This window comes from Erinaceus europaeus, chromosome 13 (genome assembly GCF_950295315.1).
Source record: "Erinaceus europaeus chromosome 13, mEriEur2.1, whole genome shotgun sequence".
NCBI classification, from domain to species: Eukaryota; Metazoa; Chordata; class Mammalia; order Eulipotyphla; family Erinaceidae; genus Erinaceus; species Erinaceus europaeus.
This window is the reverse complement of record NC_080174.1, coordinates 31,412,100-31,438,980: the sequence shown is the minus strand read 5'-3', so window position 1 is coordinate 31,438,980 and position 26,881 is coordinate 31,412,100. Positions and strand designations below refer to the sequence as shown.

General features: G+C 43.2%; 2 protein-coding genes across 4 annotated transcripts in view; one reads left to right on the top strand and one right to left on the bottom strand.

The window, feature by feature from the left end:
- The window catches only part of BACH2 (BTB domain and CNC homolog 2), a 524,461-nt gene extending 498,157 nt beyond the window's left edge, over positions 1–26,304 (bottom strand). For all 3 annotated transcript variants that reach the window (XM_007530629.2, XM_060205487.1, XM_060205488.1), the window contains exon 1: positions 25,716–26,304. The gene's annotated coding sequence lies outside the window, so the exon portion shown is untranslated. The remainder of the gene's footprint in view (positions 1–25,715) is intronic.
- LOC132542692 (uncharacterized) lies at positions 3,618–26,858 on the top strand. The gene is made up of 5 exons (XM_060205394.1): positions 3,618–3,696; positions 4,373–4,428; positions 4,968–5,027; positions 24,812–25,535; positions 26,770–26,858. The coding sequence occupies exons 1-5, from the start codon at positions 3,618–3,620 to the stop codon at positions 26,784–26,786; spliced, it is 936 nt and encodes a 311-aa protein (XP_060061377.1). The 3' UTR covers positions 26,787–26,858.
- Positions 26,859–26,881: the final 23 nt, after the last annotated feature.

The window sequence follows — 26,881 nt, the reverse complement described above, 5'->3', positions numbered from 1 at the left end:
CAGTCAACGGCCAAGCCTTTCCTGCTACGAGACAAGTTCTCAAGATCTTCCCGCACAGTCATCACCGCCCAGCTATCATCCACATTGGTCTCCAGCTCCCACTGATTCTGTGCTCGGAGAAACTAAGATGGAACTTTCGGAAAGCAAACTGGCGTCTGTTCAGTGATCTTACCAACAAATCTATTCCTGCAATTACAATTAACTCTGTCCCCTCTGAAGATTCCTACAGGCGCTTCCACCAAGCCATCTTCAAAGCAGCTTCCCAAGCCATTCCTCATGGGAGATGTGCTAACTATACGCCTTGTCTTGATGCTGAATGCGAGCAACTACTAAAGCAGTATGATGAGTCGGGCGACCCAGATGTGGCTGACCACCTCATTGCCTCCCTGGATGCAGCACGCCAAGCCCGCTGGCAACAACTCACGGAAAGTCTGAACTTCACCCACTCAAGTAGGAAGGCCTGGAAGCTTCTTCACAGACTGGGTGCCGGTAGCCAACCCCCTCCCGTCTCCCATCCTCCCGTATCTCCAAACTCAGTGGCCAGTCATCTAACTCAAGTTGGACGTGCTAAGATCGACCCAGTCTGGAAAAGAGAAATTTCCCATGAATGGTCATCCCACTTCCGGTTATCTTGTTCATCTCCAAAAATCTCTCCCTTTACACTGTCTGAACTGGAAGACGCTTTGAAGAGGGTTAAACTGGGAACAGCTGCTGGCTATGATAACATCACCCCAGAACTCATTCTTAACCTGGGTCCCGCAGCAAAGAAGTGGCTCGCTTCATTCCTGTCCCACATCTTGGAATCTGAGTCTATGCCCAAAGTTTGGTGTCGTGCAGTTTTGATTATAGCGGTTTTGAAACCAAAGAAAGACCCAACACTGGCCGCCAGCTATAGACCAATTTCTCTCCTCTCCGTGTGTTACAAACTCCTTGAGAGGCTGCTTCTGTCACGTATTTCTCATCTTACAGAGAAATCCCTATCACCCGCCCAGGCTGGTTTCTGCCCAGGAAGATCTACCTGCGAACAAGCCCTGGCCCTCTCAACTTACATTAAAAATGGATTCCAGAAGAATTTAAAGACGGGTGCTGTCTTTGTTGATCTCACAGCAGCCTATGACACGGTCTGGCACCGTGGTCTCCTAGTCAAGATCTCAAGATGCCTGCCTCCATGGGTGGCCAACACTATTTCGTTTCTTCTCCAAAACAGAAGATTCCGGGTGCATCTGGGTGACAAGTCTAGCAGATGGAGATTTGTCTCAAGTGGCCTCCCCCAGGGCTCTGTTCTGGCTCCTACGCTATTTAATATTTACATCAATGACCTCCCAGAAACTTCTTCAAGGAAGTTCATCTACGCCGATGACATCTGCTGTGCAACTCAGGCATCCAAGTTCGACATCCTCGAGGAAACACTCACGAAAGACATGTCTCTGATATCTGATTACTGTAAAAAATGGCGACTAATCCCTAGCACTGCAAAAACGGTATCATCTGTTTTCCATCTACACCATGCCTCGGCCTCACGTGAGCTTAATGTGCAGCTTGGCGATACGAGAATCTGGCATGAAGCCCAGCCAGTCTATCTTGGCGTTACTCTCGATCGCATTCTGTCATTTCACAAACATCTCATAAAAACTGCAGCAAAGGTGGGCGCGAGGAATAACATCATTGCAAGACTGGCCAGCTCCTCATGGGGCGCGAGTGCTTCCACACTAAGATCATCCTCTCTGGCATTATGCTATTCCACTGCAGAATACTGTGCCCCAGTATGGTTCCGTAGCCCCCATGTCCACTTGGTTGATTCCAAATTATATTCCTCCATGAGGATAATTTCTGGAACCATCCGTTCCACCCCGATTCCATGGCTGCCAGTTCTTAGCAACATCGCCCTGCCAGATATTTGTCGGGATGCGGCATCATCTAAGTTCATTTCCCATGTCTATGCTCGACCGGACCTGCCAATATACACGGATATCTTCGCCCACCCTGTTCAACGCTTGACGTCTCGTTATCCAATCTGGTCCCCTACGCCTACACTGAACTTCTCTGTTCCAGTCTCTTGGAAACAGAGTTGGCAGTCAGCTGAGGTAAAGAGCAAACACCTCATCACAGACCCCTGCAAGCGTCAACCCAGCTTTGACCTAGCACGTTATGACTGGTCCCTCCTCAATCGCTATCGAACAGGCCATGGCCGGTGCACCACTATGTTCCATTGCTGGGGAGCCAGAGATGACCCGAACTGCCCCTGTGGCTACAGACAGACTATGACCCACATAGTCAACGACTGCCACCTCTCCAGATTCAAAGGAGGTCTCGAAACTTTACATCAGGCTCAACCTGATGCTGCTGACTGGCTACGGAAGAAGGGCAAACGCTAGAAGAAGAATGACTTCCAGTAGTTTTTTGCTGGATTCTTTAAGTTTTTCTGTGTATACTATCATATCATCTCTAAATAATGAGCTAGACTTCTTCCCTTCTCATCTGTATTAATTTGATTTTTTTTCTCTTGCGTGATTACTATGGCAAGAACTTCCAATACTATGTTGAAGAGTAATGGTGATAACGGACAGCCCTGTCTAGTCCCTGATCTGAGGGGGAATGCTTTCAGCTTCTGTTATTTGAGTATGATATTGGCTATATGTTTGCTCTATATGGACGTGGCCACTATCTTGAGGAATTTCCCATCTATTCCCTTTTTTTTTTTTTGTAGTATTTTGAGCATGAATGGATGTTGGATTTTGTTAAAGGCTTTCTCTGCATCTACTGAGATAATCATTTGGTTATTGGTTTTGCTTTTATTGATGTGGTGAATGACACTGACTTACGTATATTGAACCATCCTTGCATGCCTGGAAGAAATCCCACTTGGTCAAGGTGAATAACCATTTTAATATATTGCTTTAAGTGGTTGGCTAGGATATTGTTTAGTATTTTAGCATCTATGTACATCAGAGATATTCGTCTGTAGTTTTCTTTTTTGTTGCGTCCCTATCTGCTTTTGGTATCAGATTATGTTGGCTTCATAGAAGGTTCAAGGGAGTGTTCCCGTTTCTTTGATCTTTTGGAAGAGCTTTAGAACTTTAGATATTAACTCTATAATACTGTCTATAATACTTTTCCACTTTGTAAAGTTGTTTGCCATGGTTATCTCATCTAGGTGACACATAAGACACTAAATATTAACTAAACTAAACTAATTGTTGAATTTGTTTGCCTTACATACAAAAATAAATAAATAAATAAAACGAGAAATCTGTCTTAGCCAAATAATGCATGAGTATGTGGCCTTAAACTATATTTTTATTCATGAAAAGTTTTCCACATTCATTTTTGCCATATAGTGAATTTTAATTTATATCTTATTGTAAATCAGTTAAGAACTTCTTTATTTTAGAATTTTATAACTGTATGTTAAGAATTCATTTTGCAATGGACACCAAAGAACAGATGACTAATAAAATGAATGGAAACAGATAAAATGAATCATGGATTCCACCAGAACTTCAATCAATTAAAAGCATGCATAGCAAAATACCTAAGGAAAAAAGAGATGAGTTTGATAGTCATGACCTTTTGTGGGGGGAAAGATAAAACTACCTTGCATTATTATACCAAAGCAAATGACTCTAAAGGAGGTGGAGACCATGAGGGCACTGGGGAACTGGTGCACAATGCCAGAAAATACCCAAGTTTATGGATGTAAGCAGTATGCAAACACCTATTATAAGGAGATGAGAATTTGTACCCATGTGTCAACAACTATCCCTAATAAAATGATTTGGGAATTAAAAACAAACTATCTGACTCATCTGAGCTCAGATCTAGAGCCAGAAAGATAAGAGATACTGTGGTGAATCACTATAAAATACTAAGATTTCAAAAGCTCCATTAACATCAGTTTATGGAGCATGTACTAGCAAAAATAATAGGCCAAATATAAAAATCATTAAGATATGTTTTTATTATTTAAATGTCTGATCTACTTTAGAATTTTTAGTGAGAGGATAATGATATTAATAGAGAATTTTAAACCAAAAATCTAGTCCTGCATGTTAAAAAAATGGAAGACTGTTCCATTTTAATTGATGTAGACTGCCTAAGCAATGTAAGCAACCTAACTTTTTACCTTAGGGAGAAAATTAAGCAAATACACTTTGAATTAATGTAGCAACAACAAATACTTGTTTGGCTTTCTGGATATGCAACATTTACAGACTTTAAATGAATAATGCTACCATTTTAACTAGCAATTTTCAGTTAAATGTGCAGTTTACTAAATAAAAGCCACTAAAACTTCAGAAGTATAAGAAAGCATTTTAGAGGCAACTAGCCTAGTCATTCTCAACTCTTAACGTGAGATCTTGGTAAGATGTAGGTTTTAATTCAGTAGAAGTGAGTGGGCCTGGGACTCTGCATTTTGACAAGCTCCAGGTAATGGCAAAGATGTTGGTTCAAAGATGCTGGGTAGAAGGGGTCTAGTGAAGCCTGTTTGGGTACCTCCCAGGATCAGGAGCTAAAACCTGGCCCCATCACTAGAAATGACAGGAATTGACTTGCAAAGCAAATAGAAAAGTTTGTTTTCCCTGCTGGTTAGGTAAGATGCTCTTTCTCTCTCTACAACATTTCCTCTTCTTGATGTTTGTTGGCAACTCCAAAAACTGTCCAGTTAACAGATTTCTGAGCATCTTGATAGCAGTGGATGTTCCCTCTAGGGTCAAGATCTTCCTAAAAATAAGTCCCTAAGACTGGGCATAGTATCCCATACATGAAATTTGAACAGCTGAATGAGACCACTGCATCGCCTGATCTACATGGGGTATCTTTCTTTATGTGGTCCTCAGGAGGGAGCCTCTAGCTCTCATTAACAGCGGGAGAACCATGCTGCAAAGGCAGCTCACAATTTTGTTGAGAAACTGGTACCAAGCAGGTGTGCAAATTCTATATTTAAACTTTTTTTTACCCAAATGCAGGAATTTACATCTATTCCTGTTAAATGTCATATTGCTGCTTTGAGTTTGACATTCTCTAAAGTAATTTCTTTAAAATCAGAGGTATTCTCAGAAAATAACAAAATCCTTCTAAAATTTATTACCTAAATTGTTAAACATATACATATATACAAAAAACCCACAATAAAAAAATCCTTGGGACCACTATTCAGTTTGGGAAATAAGGTACTGTTAGAATTTTGGAAGATCCCAAATGAATCCTTTTCTCTATCATACTACACTCTATTATTGTTACAAAAAAAAAATGCTCAGTTCTGATTTATGGTAGTGTCAGGGACTGAGCTTCAAATCTAATGCATGAAAACTGTTGGGTAAATTATTGTGCTATGTGCCCAACCACCCATTTACCTTCTAATTTTCTTTCAAATTTTATCATCTATATGTGCATCTCTAAACAATATATTTAATTTGACATGCTTTTGTATTTTACATAAATGGAATCATATTATGCATGTTCTATGTATTACTGCTTTCACTCAACATTATGCTTGTAAGATTCATTCACATTGATTCATACTTTTTATTTAACAAATAAATACTGACATACAACTTATTTATTACATGCTAGTCACCCTCCTAAGCATATCACAGATATTAACTCATTCAATTCTAACAACCCTATTAAGCAAATGCTGTCATTTTCTCTATGGATCTAAGGTTTAGAAACTTGCACAGGATCACACAATAAAGTAGAAGAACTAAATTTTGAATCCAGGCAGAGTCCTTGCTCTTAACCACCACTCGTTGCTCCCTCCTCTATGTGGTGTTATTAACTCATCGTTCACTGCCAGTTTGTATCCCTGTATACAGATAGAACAAATTATGCTGACTCAATTCAATGACTTAAATTCTAACCAATAGTATTTGGGTTGTTTTCAGTTTTTGCTCTTATGAACAATGATTCTATAAGCTTTCTTTCCATTGTTTCTTGAAATAGCAGTCTAAGAGATTTTCTATATGTATATCAAGGAGTAAGATTTCTGAGTTATATGTTGTTAGCAGACTGAGCCCAGGTTATAACAAACTGTTTTCCAATGTAATTGTATTAAGTTACATTCCCATCAGCTGTATACAAGAACTCCCATTCATCTACATTCTTGTCAACACATGATATTGTCAATTTTTCATAGTTTGAAAATGATTCCTGAAAATATATTTTTAATATTGTTTTAAAATTTCTGCCAACCCAGAGAATATGCATGATAGGTTGTGATTTTAATTTACATGTTCTTGATTGTTAAAGTAGCTGTTTGAGTTTCTTTTATGATATGCTGAAATATACTAGTGTACAGTATCGTTTTCCTATAAGATTATGCTTTTTTTCTTATGGATTCATATGTGTTCTTTACATATGTTGAGCCAGTCCCCTTTATGTACCACTCACACAAACCATTTTGGAATTACTTTCTCACTGTTCATGTTTTAGTGAATATGTAATAGTCACATTTCTCAAACAATGTAAGTGAAGGATATACATTTAAAACTTTTTGTGGTGTAAAAGACTGATAGTTTTTTGTGTTAAATTTTTCAAACTCTTCCAATCCTTACATCTTAAGATAGTCCAACTTTGGTATAATCAAGAAATGGCCTGTATCCTGACAGTGACTGATAAGGGACAAGAAAGTCAATGAATCTAGCATCTACAGAATTATAAATGCCATTAACTAGATCTGTATAGATTCAACTTCTCTTTGTAAAGCTCACCAGTATTCTAATCTTTGCTGTTATACTACACTTTCCTCTACTGTTTACCTGCACCCTAATCATATATTGCTGTGCATTAAACTTCAAATGTTTCATGTCTCCAATATGAAATAAGGACCAAACTTTCTACTGGTATAGTATTCAGCACAGTGTATGACCATGCCTAGTAGAATTATCTGAAAAAAGCAAACTTTAATAATTATTGATTTGCTCAAGAAAATTGGATTAATTAATCCTCACGAATAATATAATTAAAAAAAATTCAAAGTTAACACGTAAAACTCACACATTGGGAAGCTATATGAATTTTTTTTAAGTAATTGGTTCAGGAGACAGTTTACAAAAATTCAGCCTGAAGGAAACACTGGTGCAAACATACTTGAAACAAACACTGGTGAAAACATACTTGAAACAGTAGATTGAAAACCAATTACAAGGTGCTTTTTAAATGCTTGAAGAACAAGATATCGTGAGCAGTTTTAAAGGCAGGAGAGTCACTGAGTCTGTCCAGCTAGCCAGCCAGCCAGTGTTAGACACTTTCCCAGTTATACTAGGGACAAAACAGAGATCAAGGGCAGCAATGACCCTTAGGAGATAAGTGAGCACTACATATAGGATGTCAAGAGTGTGAGAAGAGCTACAGGAGAGAAGGAAAAAGGGAATAGGCTGGGGAAACCTGGGGAGGGAGGCAGTTCTTTTTCTTTAAAATTTTTTTTTTAATCTTTATTTATTTATAGGATAGAGATGACCAGAAACTGAGAGGGAAGGAAGTGATAGGGAGAGAAAGAGAGAGATACCCACAGCACTGTTTCACTGCTTGCAAAGCTTTCCCCCTGCAGGTGGGGACAGGGGGCTCGAACCTGGGTCCTTGCACATTGTAACATGTGCACTCAACCAGGTGTACCACCACCTGGCCCAAGGGAGACAGTTCTTACACTTCAAATGTAAGTAAAGAGAGGTAATGGAAGGTCTCCCTGAGGTGCAAGAGAGTCTGGGGCCACAGGGGAGATTTACCCCTCACTGTCTGTGGTTCTCATAGACCGACTAGGCTGTGCATCGTTCTAAGACCCAAAATGAAAAGCCAAAATACAATTTAAAGATCCCTGACTTCTTTTATTCCCTGGGTTCTGGTCTTCCCACTCCCTCTAATTCTCCTTGGCCACAGTATCCCTATTTAGATACACTCTGATTCCAGTTCAGCTCTGGGTGGCCTAGCTGTCTCAACCTCTTATCTTCCCCAGGCCTAGCCCTGTTCCTCTCTGGCTTCTGAAGTCAGGGACCTGTCCTGGTCTTTCTGGTTCCTCAGAATCCAGCCTCCTTCCCAGGAAGTATTTCTTAACTTTGGGCAGAAGCCAAATTCTGACTCTGCCTGTGATTTTCTTCCACTTAAAGCACCCATCTCCATGAGTAGGTGGGTGGGGGAACATCACAAAGGTGCATGTGAGGGGGGTGTACACGAGTATACAGTGTAATCTGATGCCTAAGCATGAATTGTACACATCCTGCCTGTCCAAGAATGTAGTGGAAAAGGGTGTGGATATGCAGGCAAAAGGGGACAAAATCTAAGAGAGCAAATGAGAATGTGAAGACCTAACAAAATGAAATCAAGAGATCAAAAAGAGAGAGAGAGAGAGAGAGAGAGAGAGAGAGAGAGAGAGAAAGAAAGAAAGAAAGAAAGATGTGCATCTTTAAGCCTAGTGATTCAGCTGCTCTAAGGACAGCAAGCAGAAAGGAAATACTTTTGGGTAAGACCACTGCGGTGCAGAGGTAAGATAGTCATCTCTGATGGTCTGGCTAAACAGTAGAAAAAAAACTCAAACTAAACAAAAAACAAAGAAGACTCTCTTATAAAAATGCAAAGTCAATAGGCTGCAAAGTGTGAACTCACACCTAGTCTCCTTGTGAGGCTCATGCAGCCCTGTTTCCTGTCATAACTGCTTCTCCATTCTGCTTTCCTCTGACTCGTATTTTCTGTTAACCTTCCTCTTGGAATCCTTTGACAGTGACTCACAAGGCAATAGGACTAGTCAGCAATACCTCAGCCTTCCACTAAAGACTGTGTAGCTCTGCTGGTCGACTTGCTGTCTAGATGGACCTGTGCACCCCCGTCCCTTCTCTGTTCAGGGAGGATTTGCTTTTCAGCTGCATTTCCCTTAAAACACAGCCCCAATGGGAGATACTTACTGCACAGATTTCTACATGTTGAAGTGATCAGAGTTTAATTGACATGCTCATAATGAAACTAAAAACAGTAAGATAAGAAAATGATGGTGTGATTGTCACACCTCCAAAAAAACAACTTTATACCTAGGTGAAATCAAGAGATCAGGGAAAAAAGCATGAAAGAAAAGTTCGAACTAATATTTTCCAACCTTTCACTCACAGCAAGGGCTGCAACCACATGTTTTGAAGATCTTGTACTGTGTTATTATTAGAAGTCACAATTCTATTGATACTGATGAGTCATATGTATTGGCGGAAACCAAGAACTTCCATCAACATCATGCTACCCAGTCGCTGTGGCTTGGCTTTTTCTTTATTACTGGTCAGAGCTGCTTCAATAAGAATGTTTACAGAAGCTAAAAGAAAACAAACAAACAAATAAATGAAAATTCAAAGGTGTGTAAACTGCGTCTTTTCCCCAGATGCTTTCATTCAACTCATCTTTCTTTCTTTTTTTTTTTTTTCCTCCAGGGTTATTGCTGGGCTCGGTGCCTGCACCATGCATCCACCGCTCCTGGAGGCCATTTTTCCCCCTTTTTGTTGCCCTAGTTGTTGCAGCCTCATTGCGGTTATTATTGCCATTGTTGACGTTGCTTTGTTGTTGGATAGGACAGAGAGAAATGGAGAGAGGAGGGGAAGGCAGAGAGAGAGGGGAGAGAAAGATAGACACCTGCAGACCTGCTTCACCGCCTGTGAAGCGACTCCCCTGCAGATGGGGAGCTGGGGGCTCGAACCGGGATCCTTCGCTGGTCCCTGCGCATTGCGCCACGTGCGCTTAACCCACTGCGCCACCGCCCGACCCCCTCAACTCATCTTTCTTAAGACAGTTGAGGACTGCCTGGTCAAATTACATCTACAAAAGGAAGTTTATTTAGAAACCTCAAGAAAAGTAACATTTCACACTTTCCGTTGAAAATAAGCAGAACTGAACTCTGAAAAACAAACAATGAAACCATCTCTGCAAACACATGCCAGCTTTGAAATGACCTGAGGTCAGGCTATTTTTTAAATCTTAATAACATATGTGTATCAGATATAAACAAAATCTGTCATGGCCTAAGGCTTGAACCACACAAAACTTTGCCAGGCTGGCCACTCAGCCCTCCTGCCCTACTCTAGGCAGAGGGCAGGGCCCCTGGGGAGGGAGAAGTGGGTCAAGTTTCAGCTATACAGAGAAAGCCTAAGTTAAAGGTTCCTGAATATTCTTTGTGGTGCTAAGAAGCAAATAACAGCAGGTTCCCTTTCCTGTATTGTTACTCCACCTCCCCCAGCTCCTTTCCTTTTTCCCTTTAGAGATTTGCAGGAAAAAAAAAAAAATCGGTTGTCCTGAGGGATTTTCCAGAAATGTAGTGATCCTTATGTAGTCTCAACCAAGACAGAAGCATGCCCTATTTTCTGCAACCATTGTAACCAGAAGGCAGTGTTTGTCGGTTGGCAAGCAAAAGGAACCCAGTACAGCAGTGACCACAGATCTGAAAATAGATGCCCAGCAGTTAAATGACTCTGGTGTTCTCCAAGAATGGTGCTGGAGACAGTGGGCAGTTTACAGTGAGGCCAGCTGAGTGCTACAGCAGCTACATTGAGTCAGCAAGGGCTTCTGCTAGGAAACTGCTGACATGTTAAATCACTCTTGCATGTATAAGGTACACACACCTACCCAGGAAAACAAAAACAAGGTGCATGCAAATGAGCAAACAGAAACCTCCTTGCCCTGCAAGTTCCTCTTTTCCAAAGTTAAACCCAAAATATGAATAATGCATGCTACTACTCAAACAGCCAAGGTGGCAACTAATAGTAATTAACAGTGGTAATAAACAAACAGCTTAACTCTCCAGAGTTGTGATTTTGGAGAATGGCTGTATTCAAATCTCCTCAGCCTGCTAATTTTTAACTGGTCATCATTTTAACTGGATTTAACTGCTTTCCCCCCCCTTCTGAAAAAAAAAATCAAAATAGTTGCCATATTGACCACAAGAACTGCTAACTGGCAGGCACGGTTCCTGTTTTTCAGAGGGGACTTACTTTCAAACCCACAATATCAAGATGCTGAACACAAGTGGAAACTTAAAATGTAGTATTTGATGTGGTGGATTTAAACCTGTACACTAGTTCAGATCCCACAAATGGTATAGAAGAATCACATCTTGAGCTCTGTCCTCCATATATTTCATCCTTGTTCTCTCGATGTGGTACCCTCAAAATGACAGGCAAACTGGCCAGAACTCCAGACACACTTTTCCCCTGGAAAACACAGCTGAGAATAGTGACTGAGCATTTCACGATATCCCATGCAAATATTTGTTGCTTAACTTGAATGAAAAACTAAATTTGCAATTTTACCAAAGAAAAGGATATTATAACAACAGTTTCAAAACTTAAAGAGGTTACTCTTGTTGAGTAAGAGTCTTCCTAGAAGAAGATCAGAAGATTACCTCCTAAACAAAACTTTTGAACTTGGTTTTGAACTTTACTGATTAATAAAGATTTTTTAAATTCTTTTTTTGTTTGACTATTTGAGAGAGACCTCCAAAACAATGTTCAATTCTGGCATATGTGATGCTAAGGATAGAACCTGGAGCCTTAGGCTTGCTGAGCTATCTCCCCAATTGTCTGATTCTTTAAAACAGTTTGATTTAAAAAAAAGATTTATTTATGTATTAATGAGAGGAGAAGAGAAAGAACCAGAAGATAACACTTGTACATGCAATGCCAGGAAATCTGGACCACATGCTTAAGGGTCCAACACTTTCTCCACTGTACAATTTATCCCAGGTAGCTAATAGGGTCTAAATGGCTAACTTAACTTTGAAATGCCTGACATTCTTCTACTTCCAACATTAGGTATAATTAGAAAAATCATCATTTAAGTCTCCATCCACACTTGCAGGGGAAGCTTCATAGCAGTGGAGTAGTGCTGTAGATATTTTTCCCTCTCCCTCTCTCTATCAGAAAAAGAAAGGCAATAAATGGCCACCAGAAGCAGTGGAGTTCTTATATAGGTACCAAGTGTGAACAATAATCCCGGTGGCTAAAAAGAAAAAAAGAGGAGGACAGACAAAAATCTTCATATTTATTAACTGTGAATAGTTTTGTTAGTTTGCAAGCTTATTTGCTCCTCTCTCCAGAAAAAATGATGAAGAGTTGGGGGAGGGTAAGGAGAAACAATTACAGAAGCCAAACTTTCCACCTTCTGAAACCCATAGGGAATTTTGGTCCTTACTCCCAGAGGGATAAAGAATGGGGAACTTGGCACATCTGGTTAAACACACATATTATGGTGTGCAAAGACCAGGTTCAAGGGCCTGGTCTCTACCTGCAGGGGTAAAATTTAATAAGTGATAAAGTAAAGCTGCAGGTGCCTTTCTGTCTCTCTCCTTTTCTATCTGCTCTTCCCCTCTTAAATTTCTATCTCTATCCAACAATAAATACATATTTATTTATTCAAAAAAGAATAGGGAACCTCCTAATGGAGGGGATGGGATATAGAACTCTGGTAGTGTAAATTGTATGGAACTGTACCTCTCTTATCCTACAGTCTTGTTAATCATTACTAAGTCACTAATAAAAAAGGAAAAAAAGGAACAAAGAGTTTGTAATAGGTAGAAAGGGGAAGAAAAGGGGAGTCAGGGAGAAAGGAAAGCAAAAAGGGAAAAATTAAGTTAAAAGAAAGGGAAAGCAGGAGTTATAGAATGTTCTCTTTTCTCAGTGAAAGGGTTCTTCACACACAGCTCCTTGATCTAACCTATAGGCAAAGAATGAAGAGTCCAGCAGCACAGTTCCACCATTTGGCACTAGATGGCGGCATCAACTCAACATAGCATGGTTGCTGGAGGATTTGCCCTGGGGGAGGAGTAGCACAAAGGCAGTTGAAACTTCACAACTGAGTATTTTGTAGCCAACTCCTCAATCTAAAATAAGCATGGTTTCATTAATCAATCAAGCTCTGCAATAGCCCAGATGTTATCATCATCACTATGCTAACAGTGGAAAAAATTCTGAAAAATCTCTTGTTATCAATACAATTATGGTATTCTGGAGGCAGGTGAATGGAAGTCATTGTTTTCTTTTAAACACTATGGATAATGGAATATTTTAGGTTCACTGAGACTGAGTGATAAAAATTCCTAATTATAAAGCAAGTGGCTTTCCACTGAAGTTCTGCTTAAATGTCAAATAACACACCATTTTGCTTTACAGGCTTATATATTCTGGGTCTGGCAAGAGGAGAGTGATGCTTACTGACAATTGCTGCATAACATTAAAGATCACCTGCCTTTTCTATCTTCAGTATTACAGTTTACATCCTTTGCTCTGCTGGTCTACGTTTTCTATCCAACCCTGTACTTAAAATAGTCCTCTCACCACTCAGAAATTCACTCCCATCACTTTTCTATCAGTGTGTAAAATTCTACTTCTGCCAAATTTAGGGTTTTATTACTTTGGTTTTGTCTCCAACTCATATGCTGTTATGGGGGTGGGGTGGGGGTGGTGATACACTAAGTATGCCCTGTTATTTACACTGTAAATTTGCGTTTGTAAAAAATCATTTTCTGAGTTTGGTTTTGTAAATAAAGAAGGGTACGACTATGCTAAAGAGGGTGGCAGAGAGACAGCAAGCAGAGTGAAGAAACTGGATCTGAAAAAAAGGGTTACTAGGAAAGCAGCAGCAAATAGCATGGTGGTTATGCACAAAGGTTTTCATGCTGGAGGCTCTTGGTTCCCATCACCTCCACCTCCACCCCCAAAGCCAGAACAGAACAGCACTCTGGTAAAAAGAAAATATACTAGGAGAACTGAAAGCAGCTTAACTTGACTTTTTAACTGCAGCAAGGACCAGCATCCCTGATACTAATCTCCCTAGACAATTCATGAAACATAAGGGTTAACTCAAAGTATGTCTCAATTTTCTTCTTGCTGAATGGGTAATAATATCTCTTATAGTTAATTTCATTTTTTTTCAGTTTGACTCTTCAGGGCTCATTCATTTGCATAATACAGAATTGTGACTCCATACAGATATTCTACAAATCAATGCAAGCAATTCTTATACTAAATCAGCAGCTTTAATTTAAGCTCATCATTGTTTGCATAGAAATCTTTATGCACTCATCTGCTTGATTTTTTGTATCGCTTAAAACCTCCAACAGTGACACACTAAGCAGCTCCCCATTTAGGCATGTCCAAATTTCAAACAAAATGCTGAAAAATAAGCACAGTATATTCATACACTTGATAGTTGTTCAAATTGAGTTTCCAATGTACACTTGATGTTCCAGCAGCTCAAAAGAATGATGTTTCTTGGCTGAAGGCAGTTTGGGTGTCCAGCCAGCTCAAAGCTGAGTTAGCATTCTAAACAGTGACCTTGCAAACCAGAGGAGGTAATGGGGTCACTGCCAAGACAACTGCCTTGCTGAGTCCTTTAAAACCATTCAAAATCTCCAGTTCAGAGTTGCAACATGCTAATCTGGCAGCGATGTTTCTTTCTGAAATTGACTAGAATGAGAGCAAAGGTTACTTGCTTTAATCTGTTACTAGTAGCTAGTATTTCCCTTTAGAAGCACCAACAGAATTGCTTCAGATGAAATTCTTGCTCCTCAGTAGAAGACTGCTTTTTTGCAGAAATGGTTTCTGCCTTCTTTTTCTAACTTACCCCTTTCCTCCTAAAAAATGTTGAAAATTATTAAAAGGGAAGGAGAGTGAATCCCAGGAAAATACTGGGGACAGTGACATGGGGTTTATGTTCTATGTCTAGGACTTCTTTTGTCTTTACCTGTCATCATGCCCGCTGTGATTGCCCAAATGGACACACAGACCGGGGGAATGCAACAATTTAGAAAGTGAGTCATGTGAAAGCCAAGAGCTACTACATTCACTCAGGATCGCTGACAGATTAGTTTTCAATGTTGTCTTTCAGACTGGTGTCAACAAATAACCAATGTTTCAGAGTGAGTTGGCCTATATTTCTACTTCTTGGAACTGCTTCAGCATTCCAATCTCAAAAGGAAAGGGGGGAAAAGGGGAGGGGCAAAAAATAGTGAGATAAGGTTAATAGACTCGTACGTAACTCCAGTCACCTAGTTTCCAAGCCCAGCTCTACCACACCTAAGGGGATGGGGGATGACATCAGAACCCTGACTTCTAATAATCACACCAAACTTGGGACTATTAGAAGAATTAAGTGAGTTAATATGAGCAACACACACACACAGGAAGTTCCCAATACAGGTTACTATCATCACAAAAAGAAAATAAGGACCAGGTGGTGATGCACCCAGTTAAGTGCACATGCTATAATGTGCAAGGATCTTGCAAAGGGAAAGCAAAGGGAAAGCTTCTTGAGTAGTGGTGGAGCAATGCTTCATGTGTCTATCTCTCCCCTCTCAATTACTCTGTCCTATCCAGTAAATAAAGAAATATTTTTAAAAAGAAGAATAAAATAGGTTTTCTTTTATGAAAAGACAAGAAGTGTGGGTCAGGTGGTGGAGCACTGGGTTAAGTGTACATAGTACAAAGCACAAGGACCTGCACAAGGATCCTGGTTTGAGCACTAACCTGCAGGGGGTCACTTCCCAAGGTCTGCAGGTATTTATTTTCTCTACCCCGATCTATCTTCCCCCTCCCCTCTCATTTTCTCTCTGTCCTATTTTATAAACTGGAAAAAAAATGGCCACCAGGAGCAGTAGATTCATAGTGCTGGCACCTAGCCCCAGTGATAACCCTGGAGGCAAAAAAAAAAAAAAAAGACAAAAAGTTAGGCTGGGGAGACAGCAAAATGGTGATGCAAAATACTTTCCTTCCAGATTCTCTAGTTTGGTTTCCTACAGTTGTTTGTAGAAGCTTCGCATGATATTTTGGATTTCTGTTGTGATATCTCCCCTAACATTTACAAAACTACTCCACTCTCCATCTACTCCACATACTCCAATACTCGAGGAAGACTGGTCCTGAAATGAGTGCAGCCTAGAATGTTCCTAGCTATGACCACAGACCTATAGGTCTGCAAGCTCAGACCTATAGGAACACAGAGGTTAGATATTCTCATTCATATACATATGAATAGACATGGGCTCAAAGTCAGATCAATGGGCTTTACAATCAATGGTATTTATATACTTTCCCCATATTTGGGAGCTTCTCTCTGCCCTTATGCAGCTTTCTAGTCCTATCCTCAATTTTGACACCATCTTCCCAGACAATACTACTAGCATGTTAGCTATTGTGCTCAGTCAAAAATTAGTAAAGCCATGGGCCCCTTGGAATATACCTAAAATAGACTTCCTAGCTCCTTCTAACATGAAGACCCCAAATTTCATCTGCTATACTTTTATCTTTAGATTACTGATTACTAAAAAATTTGTTCTGCTTTTCACCCACCAAGTTGCAGATGCTACCATGATTCCAACCTGACTTCCCTAGGCTGACCTCACCAATGTGTCCTGGAACCCCACCTCCCCAGAGCCCTTCCCCACTAAGGAAAGAGAGAGACAGGCTGGGGTTATGGACTGACCTACCAGTGCCCATGTCCAGGGGAGAAGCAATTACAGAAGCCAAACTTCCCACCTTCTGCTCCCCATAAAGATCTTTAGTCCATACTCCCAGAGGAATAAGGAATAGGGAAAGTTCCAATGAATGGGAAGGGAACATGGAACTCTGGTGGTGGGAATTATATGGAATTGTACCCCTCTTATACCACAGTCCTGTCAATCATTATTAAATCACTAATAAAAATTATATATATAAAAGAGACTTTTATTCCTGTGGCTCTCACGTCCCAGATTCAAGCCCCAGCACGACTGTAAACCAGAGCTGAGCAGTGCTCTGGTCTCTGTATCTTTCTCTTCCTTTAATAGATAAATTAATAATCAAAAAGAAAAGCATCAAGTCAGGTTGTCTTAAACTGTGTACTGTCTTTTTTAATTTTTAATACTTTTTTAAATTTTTTAAAAATTTTATTTATAAAAGGAAACACTGACAAAAACTAAAAAAAATAGGATCAGATAGGTACAACTCCACACAATTCCCACCACCAGAACTCTGTATCCCGTCCCCTCCCTTACTAGCTTTCCTGTTCTTTATCCCTCTGGGAGTATGGACCCAGGGTCATTATGGGGTGCAGAAAGTGGAAGATCTGGCTTCTGTAATTGCTTCCCTGCTGATCATGGGTGTTGGTAGGTCAATCCATACTCCCAGCCTGTCTCTCTTGTTCCCTAGTGGGGCGGGTTCTGGGGAAGAAGAGCTCCAGGACACACTGGTGGGGTCATCTGCCCAGGTAAGTCTGGCTGGCATCATGTTATCCCCTGGAACCTGGTGGCTAAAAAAGAGTTAACATATAGAACCAAAAAACTGTTGACTAGGCTAGAAAAGTTTATATGAAGAGTTGGGGGTCTCCATTTTGTAGATAGTAGTCCTATTTTAGTTATATTCCAAAAAAGCCCATGACTATACTAGTTGTTTTTTGTTTTTTGTTTTTTTTCTGAGCCTGATATCTGATATGCAGGTGGATCTAAGTTACTGTCTAAGGAGATGATATCATGGCTGGAAAAAGGACCATAAAGCTGGATCAGGGAAGAGAGTAGCTCCCAAATATGGGAAAGGTATACTGCTCTGCCCTGGGTTATGATGGTACTGGGGACTAAACCTGAGAACCCAGAGCCTCAGGCATGAAAGTTTTTTGCGTAACCATTATACTGTCTCCCCAGCCCTGTGAATACTTATTCTGTGTTAATATTGGTCTATATAATCACTTTTGACCTGCAGAGCTTAGAGGCCCTCTGCCCCACCTAGAATGAGGGGGAAGGATGAGGGTAGAAGCTCTTTAGACAGAAGTTAGACTCATATTTTCACTAATGATACTTGCCTAAGAACCACATGTAGTGGGAGGAGGGAGTGTGTAGCTTCTAATCATCCAAATATTGTCCAAATGGTCTCTTAACAGGTTTAAAATAGGTTGTTTCTTTCCATACAATAAACAGAACTCTGAGCAATTGACAATTCTGCTTTTATTTTGTTCTAGAGACACAGAATCAATTCTGGACTCTGTGTACAAGAACCATTATTTGCCAAAATGGGGTTAAATGGTAGTTTATGCAATGATCCAAAGGGCCCAAGATAGCAATGAATTAACAAGATGATGAGGCTAAGCTGGGGGATGGTGGAGGGGTGGGTAGTGGAGCTAGCCCCAAGTTCTGAAGAGTCCTAACCACAACTTACTTCTCAGGAAGGACTGAGCCAGCTCCTCCACCCCCACCCCCAACATGGTCAAATCTCCCCCACTGCATGACTTGATGATCAGAATAACTTGTATTTGCAGGTGTGCTTTCTCAAGGCAGAGACCAGAGCTAAGTTTACTACCCATTAGCAGCATGATCCCCTAACTCTAAGGTCTTTGGATTAAGAGATAATCAGAGGGGCTGGGTAGTGGTGTACCCAGTTGAGCACATGTTACCAAGTACAAGAACCCAGATTTGAGCCCCCACTTTCCACCTACAGGGGAAATGCTTAATGAGTGGTACAGCAGGTCTGCAGGTGTCTTTCCCCCCACCCTCCACTCTCAGTCCTATTAAACTACAATAGAAAAAAAAAAAAAAGGCTGCTAGGAGTGGTGGATTCATAGTGCCAGCAATGAGCTCGAGATAACCCTGGTGGCGAGAGAGAGAAGAGAGAGAGAGAGAGAGAGAGAGAGAGAGGGAGAAGGGGAGGGAAGGGGAGGGGAGGGGAGGGGAGGGGAGGGGAGGGGAGGGGAGAAGAGAAGAGAAGAGAAGAGAAGAGAAGAGAAGAGAAGAGAAGAGAAGAGAAGAGAAGAGAAGAGAAGAGAAGAGAAGAGAAGAGAAGAGAAGAGGGATGGGACTCAGAAAATGTTTAGCAAATAAGCAGGCTTTTGCTCTACAAATGTATCTGGACATGAGGCCTATTTTATGGCATCTGGGAGCTTCTGCACATTAGTTAACTACAGAATGAGAAGAAAATAAGATTGGCTAGTAATCTGTGGATGCTGGTGTACCAAGAAAACTTACTGAGCAGGCATATTTATCTTGTTTGCCTTTTTAGAGAATGAGAATAACTGCCCTTGGTGCTCCTAGCTTTGAGGTCCAGTTATAGTCTAAGCCTTTTGTACTTTAGATTCATGAAGGGTCCTAGGGAAACTCCTGATGCTTCTGCTAAGGCAGGAGGCACTGGTATATGGCTAGACTTGATAGAAGACATGTAAACTCAAAAAGCTTTCCTCTGAGTCTCACCTGGACTTTGTTCACATAGTCAGCTTGCAGGCTCAGGAATGGCTTTAGACAATGCTGGAAGGACTGGAAATGGAAGATTTAAGTGCCTGAACAAGATGAAAGCTGACATAATCAGAATGGGAGGGAGCCAGCAACAAAGCACCTACTAATGGGAGCATTAGCAATGTATCCTGAAATATCTGAAGGAGGACAGAAAGGTCAGAGAGGAAACTGACACACCTCAGAACTGAGGTACAATCTGGCTAAGTGACAAAAGAAAAGTTAGTCAGGAAAATGTACTGGAGGGGATGGTGATTATGAAGTCACTGGGGAAGACTGAGAGACGCTTTGGCTACAATGCTAGTGATGAGAATGAAGGAGGACAAGAAATGATTTCAGATTGGGATTTATTGTTTTGGGGAAAAGTGCATTATCAAGGAAAAAGAAATAAAACAAATGTGAAATTCCTCTCTGATTTTTGAAGCAGTGACACTCATAGTTCAATTTACATAATTCTCAGAGAAGAAATGGCTCTTGAAAAGAATATTGGGGGGGTGTGGCACACTCGGTTAAGCACACATAATACAGTTAAGTACACACAGTACAAAGTGCAAGGACCACCCCCAATGATCCTGGTTCAAGTAGCCAGCTTCCCACCTACAGTGGGGACGCTTCACAAGCGACAAAGCAGATGTGCAGGTGTCTCTTTCTCTCTCCCTATCTTCCTCTCCTCTCTCAATTTCTCTCTGCCCTGTCCAATAAAAGGGAAGAAAAAAATGCCCACCAGGAGCAGTGGATTTGTAGTGCCAGCACAAGTCCCAGTGATAACCTAGAGGAAAAAAAAAAAAGGATATGGAGGTAAGATTCTGAAGATGGGATACATCTAGCTCAAAAAAAAAGCTGAGTAGCATGGGGATGGCAAGATTAATTTTCAGTTTTGGGTAAACCTAGGTTTTTAATCACCTGAGGCAGGCAGGTGGGGGGGGGGAGGAAAAACCATGAATTAACAAAAGAACTAATTTTCTATTAAATGTCACCTTAGACCAAAGAGGGGAAACAATGATGAGGAATATTCTGGAAAGTCTCAGCAAGCTGACAGAATGCTTAGTATCTAACAAGTTTTGGCTTAGATTTGAACAACCTGTAAATATTTGTAGAAAAATAAAATTCAAAGGAGGGACAGGGATGGGTTCTCCACTGAGATGCAGGAGTTATTCCCTCTCATTCCCAAAGTCTCAGTGCTACTGTCACTATCATGTTTCTAACTCTGCCAAGAACTTCTTATCTTGTGCTCTGAAGAAATGTCAGTCTTTGCAAGTAGCTCTGACTGGGAACTGCCATGGCCTCTAAGGAGGTCAGGTGTCACCGGGGCTTTTCCAACATCCAGACAGAAAAGAGACAGGAACAGAGTGGCAGATGGAGAATTTTCTATCCGATTTCAGCTTATGTATTCTATCATGTATTATTCTCTGCTCCTTGCATGGGAGGGTCAGAACTATGTTCTTCATATTTTTTTAAAATATTTTTATTATTTTTAAAAATACTTATTATTAGAGGAAGAAAAAAATTTATTGGGGGGAGGGGAAAGAGAGAGATATGTGCAACTCTGCATCACCATTTGTGAAGCTTTCCTCCTACAGGTGGGGACCAGGGGTGTGTGTGAATGTGTGTGCTTAATCAAGTACACCACCACCTGGCCCTGAACTATGCTCCATTGCATGTATTGGTCCCTACTCACATGCTCAGTGACTGACCCAGAGCTAAGCTATCATATGTAAGGTGGAGAAATAACTTTCAGATGGTCAAGAAAACACCCTTCACTCAGATGAAATTCTTTCCAAATGAATATCAGGACTGGGAGATAGCTCACCCAGTAAAGTTTTGCAATGATTGAAGCCCCAGGGCTCTAATCCTTGCACCATGTAAAAATCCCATGGTACCAGAGGGAGCTCCACATATGGTAGAGCAGTGCTATGATGAATCTTTCTCTCTGTCTGAAGTTAAAGAAATGACCAAAAAAAAAAAAAAAAAAGTTGGCCTGGGAATAGTGTATAGCTGCATATGTATGAGGTCCTTGTGAAAGAGAGAGAAAGAGAGGGATAAGGGGAGCTTCCTTTGCTATAGAATGGACACAATGCCTTCTTCACAGGGGTAACCTGAGGCAACAACAGATGTACAGGATAGGTGGTTGGCACTATTTTTTTCCAGCATACCTGGAGCAATCTATAAATCAGATATGATTGTAGTGGGTGTGCTCAAATGCCAAATTTTCAAGGTCCTTAGACATGAAAAAGTCAAGTTACCCCATCTGGTCAATAACACTAAACAAGAAGGCAGGTAGTTCAAAAGCAATGAATTCACACACAGTCCATGGTCTTGCTTATCTGACCTTTTACATAGAATTCTCTGCTTCAAAATTAAAGGGCACCATCATTGCCAGAGTGGGACTCAATGCTGATGGGATTTTAGTTAGAATTTGAGGGGTTTTTTTGGGGGGGCTTAATTTTTCAATTTCTTCAGCAGCTATAATCATTCATTTGGCAGACTCACAAATTATCTCCTATGTGCTAGGTTTCTAGAAAGCACCCAAAGACAGAAAGATTAAACAACAGCAAGTTTTAGTATATCTAGTGGTAGTCTACAGGCCAGCCCCAACTCTTCCACAGATTCTCAACCAACATTTAAAGGTTACTTTCCTTTCTTTTTAAAGAATTTTCTTCTTTTTGGTCATTGCTGGGATTTCACCACTGTAGGTGGTGAAAAAGAGGCAGAGAAATACATGCGTAACAAAGCAGCCCATTCTCTAAGAGATCTATCTTGTCAGTTTATAAGATTATGTTGTGTTACATTACGTTATGTTACATTATATTACCCAGAGAAGTGTTCATTTCTACCTTATGGAGGAACTGAACTTGGGACACAGAACCTCAGGCTTGGAAGTTTTTCTGTTTGTTTGTTTTTTGTTTTCATAACCATTCTGCTATCCCCCAGCCACTAGGGCTAACATTTAAAAATTACTAAATTCCTCATAAAAATCCCTATATCTGGTTTTCCTCAGAAAAATTAGATGAAGCAAACAACACAAAGTCAGCTTTCCCACCCATTTCTGCCTGATGACAATCGACACAACACAAGGAACTGAGACAAAGTTGAGATGATTGCCTGCCACTCCACACCATGTCCCCGCCCTGCCTGATCCAGTGAAAAATGAAAAGTGAAGAATTGGAGAATTATTAAGGATTTCAAAAAGATCACAGAAGATTAACCAAGTGTGAGGTCTTTTCCAGTGGTCCATCAGGGAAGGGGGGGTGGGGAAGAAACACCTGTGCATTAATTGGCAGTGGTCAACAGGCCCAAGAAGCTGGTCTTGCCCTCCATTCCCCTGATCAAATAGGAAGGTTATTTGTGTATCTAATACTCTGTCACATGTTTGGCAACTGAGCCAACACTTAAAACAAATCAGACACTGCACCCCCAAAGCTCCTGTACAGCTGAGTTAGCCACCTGCAGCGTCTCTCTCCTTGTTAAGGTTGGATTCACACCAGAAACACTAAGCATGAGTTAATCCAAGTGAAATTAAACTGCTCCCAACAATACAGATAGGCCTGAGCCCTTTTGTTGGCATCACAGGAACTCGGTCACAAATTCTAAGCAAAGGCTCACAGACACTAGTGAATAAATCCCTTCTCCTGTACAGACCGTGGGACCAGGAGTGAAGGGCTAGTCTAGGAGAGATCTGAACATGAACCTGACCATCTGGATCTCTGCGACTCACTTTGATCACAAAATGAATTGCAACAAATTGAAGAGCACATGGCTAGAGTTAATTGTCTCATATGTAATCTGAACCAACTTTTAAGCAGTTATTATTATCAGGTGGAAACATTTCCTACCATCACAGGAAAGTGCATTTTCCTGATGAACTGTAATGGATCATTAAATTCCATATCTGAATAACAATACTTTGCACTTATGCAGTGTCTTTCATCCGAGGATTTCAAGGCAGTTTGCAAATAATTAGGCCCTTCACACAACAACCGGAGGTGAAGGACTGGAAGGGACTTGCCTGAAGATACTGAGTCAAAGGCATAATTCAATACAAAGAGAATAAATGCTTTCTATCCGTCTATCCGGCACTTCTGAATTAGGGGAGTTAATTCTCTCTCTCCTTTCTGCCATGTCCCTTTTCAATGGCAGATGCTTACATGCAATATACAAAGAACTGAAAAGTAACTAACAGCAGCGTTAATAATTCAGCTATGGGGGGGGTCGGGCGGTGACGCAGTGGGTTAAGTGCATGTGGTGCTAAGCCCAAGGACCACCGTAAGGCACCCGGTTCGAGCCCCCGGCTCCCTACCTGCAGGGGAGTCACTTCACAGGCGGTGAAGCAGGTCTGCAGGTGTCTATCTTTCTCTCCCCCTCTCTGTTTTCCCCTACTCTCTCCATTTCTCTCTGTCCTATCCAACAACGAACAACTTCAACTATGGCAATAATAATAACCACAACGAGGCTACAACAACAAGGGCAACAAAAAAGGGGGAAAAATGGCCTCCAGGAGCGGTGGAATCATGGTGCGGGCACCAAGCTCAGCAATAACCCTGGAGGGAAAAAAAAATAATTCAGCTATGACTTCAGATAGACCTATGAATAAGAATGTTTTCCTATATAACTCAGATAAAATATGAAAATAACATTTTAATCCACCCACAGAGCCAGGTGAATTAACTCAATGGTTACCAGAAGAGTTATGTATTTATGATTACTGATGGAAGCCTGAATTTTTCCAAGGTCCAAAAAAAAAATAATAAATAACGGTCTGCACAAATAAAGCCATGTTCTCACAAAAAATGTTTTATCCCGTTGACTGTATATTCCACTTTTACCCTCTCCCTCTTTCTGATGATAGTCAAGCTTCAGGAATAGCAAATAGGATGGAAGTGGGCAATCAGTGCGTTTTAAAAATCAGAACACCAGAAGAGAAAAAACAGTCCAGCTACTCCAAGTTTTGTGTTGAAATTATAAACTCCTGAAGAACTGATTGTATAATGGAAATGCTGACAGACCTTTCACTACTCCAGTCTGACGGCAATCTCGCTTACAGACTAAAGACTAATTCTTACAAGATGTCATTTTTGACTTACATTTTATTATTACCTGCAAGAATGAAAACGCTGGTTACTCTCTGAGCTACTGGAAGCCAGGGTGGGGCAATCTCTTAACACAGTGGAGAGCAAGCTGCCTGCTGCCTCACCGGAACATTCCTCCTCCACCTCCTCCTCTCCCACTACTGATACCACCAGCAAAGGAGCGGCCCAGCTTCTTTCATGCCGGCTACAGCCTTTGCAGCTCGACATGCCTTTTCGTGAATGTTACATTTTAATGATCTGAGAAAACCGTTATCAGAGTTAACATCTCTAATTTTACTCTATACAGACAAAAGCAAAATATCTCATTAGGCATATTCTCCGCAAGGTTCCCACTAGGCAAGAAAGAATTTTCCCCTCCTTTATCTAAAGTAATTGCCATTTTTAGTGATATACACTCAACAAATGAAATTTACACCGAGAGTGAGAGCGTGTGGCTCTAGACGGCGAAGGAGACCGCCGCCCCGCCGTCCCTGCGCAGAGTCGAGTCTAGTAGAGGCTCATTGGGGCCGGGCGCCAGGGCCCCGCGCTGCTCGGCGTGCAGGTAGCAGCCGCAGGCGAACCTGAGCGGACTGTGGCTGCACTTGGCCGAGTTGTCAGAGTCGGCCCGGAGACGCGGGGCTCAGGGGCAGATACCCCGGCGGCCGGAGAGTCTTCGGGCCGATGCGTCTGCAACCGGCGCCAGGACACGGGGAGGTGGAGCTGTGGCCCCGGACTCCACCAGGAGGAGCTGCTGGGGCTTGGGACGGACGTGTGGGGGAGAGGGTGTGTGTGCCAGTGCCAGTGCCGGCGCCTCGAGTTCAATCAGGATGGGGGGTCCCCTCCGAGGCCACCAGCCGGGCGGTTGAGCTCGCCGGGACGCGTTGGGGCCCCGGTTGCCGCCCAGGCTGGGGCCCGCAGCCGGCGTCCGCGCCGCCAGGCTCCCCGCCGCCTAGTCCCCGGACCCCCGACTTGGGTTTCGACGCCCCGCCGGTCGCAGAGGTTCGGGCCAGCCGGCGGCGACTCCAGCTGGGCGCCCTGGAAGACGCCGCGGGCAGCAGGAGGCCGTCGGGACGGGTCAGGAGTGCGGGCCTGGGGTCGACGGACGGGCACCGGGTCTGACAGTCGCCCGGGCTCCCGCGGACGCGCCGCCCTCCCGCCCGCCCTCTCCAGCCTGACTGCTCAGCCGCCGCTCCTCCTCCCCCTGCTGCTCCAAAACACCCGTGGACAACGCGAGCAGAAATACAATGCCGCCGCGCCCCGCCGTAAACAGCCAGGCGAGCGGGCGCACAGCCGCCGCGGCTCCCACCCCCTTCCCGTTCCTAGAAAAAGCCCGACGAGCGGCCGCCCGCCCTCCCTCCCGCGCCGCTTCGCCGCCCCGCGCCGCGCCCGCCCGCCCAGCAAACTTGCGCCGCCGGGACCCGGGCGGGGGTCGGGGGACTCACCTCGCCTGGGAACTTGGCGTCCTTTTCCGTCTCCTCTGGCCCGCGTCTGGCCAGCCCGCGGTCCCCTCCCGGCCGCAGCGCGGGGGGCGGTTGGAGGGGTCACCGAGAGCTCGCCGAGGGGGCGCGCATCACATGGCAGCTCGTTCCCAGCCCCGGAATGCCGGGGAGGGGTAGGGGAAGGATGGGGGAGGGGAGGGGTCGCGGGGCGGCCTGGGGAGAAAGCGGGAGCGGGGCGACCAAGTGACGCGGGCGATGGCGGTGGTGGGCGCTCACGTTAGCGCTGCTGCGACGGCAGCCCGGGCGTGCACGGTCGCTGCTGCTGCCGGACGGCTGAGGCGGCCGCTGCTGCTGCTGCTGCTGAGGCGGCGGCGGCGGCGGCTGGATGCTGTTTGCTCCGAGCTGCGCGGCTCGCGCTCTCTCCGGAACGCCCACACTCTCAATCGCTACATTGTTGACATTCGGCGCTGACGTCACCCGCTCCCCATTCACAATAACTTTACGGGAGCCGGGCAGCGCACCTACAGGCCGCTGGGGCGCCGTACGCCGGGCGACTAGCGTAAACTGCTCCGCGAATGGCGCTCCGGGGGCTGGGGCGAGCGGGCGGGCGCGCGCGCTCCGGCAGCTCGCGGGAGGGGGCGCGCCTCAAGCCGCGGCTGCAGCGGCTCTGCAGGCTTTGTGCGGCGGCGCGGCCGGGAGAGCACCCGGCGCCAGACACTGCTGGCTTCTGGGCCCCACAGCCTCTGGCCGGGGACTTGCGGGGACCCTGAAAGACCGAGCTTGGGGGGAGAGGGGGGGGGGGGCGGCTAGTGGCCAGAGCTGGTGTGACACGTGGGGAAGGGGGCAAAACCCTGGGCACTACACACTGGAGGGGCAAGCAAGCCTGGGGTTGCTGGTGCTTTAGTTCCCAGGAGGCGGTTGGAAAAGCTCCTCCAGCTGCCCCCTGCCCCCACTCCCCAAAAAGGCAAACCCTGGCCGGCTGCTGGGGAAGGGCAGACAAGGAAGAGTAGTAGTTCCTGATCCAACACAGATGGTAACATTTGACTCCTTTTCAAAGGCCCTGGACCTGTCTGACTAAGCGAATGCCTAACACCCCCCACCCCCGGGGTTTTCGAAAGGGCAAGGACACATGCTAAGCCTGGGAACCCTGCTTCCCCTGATACAGTCTC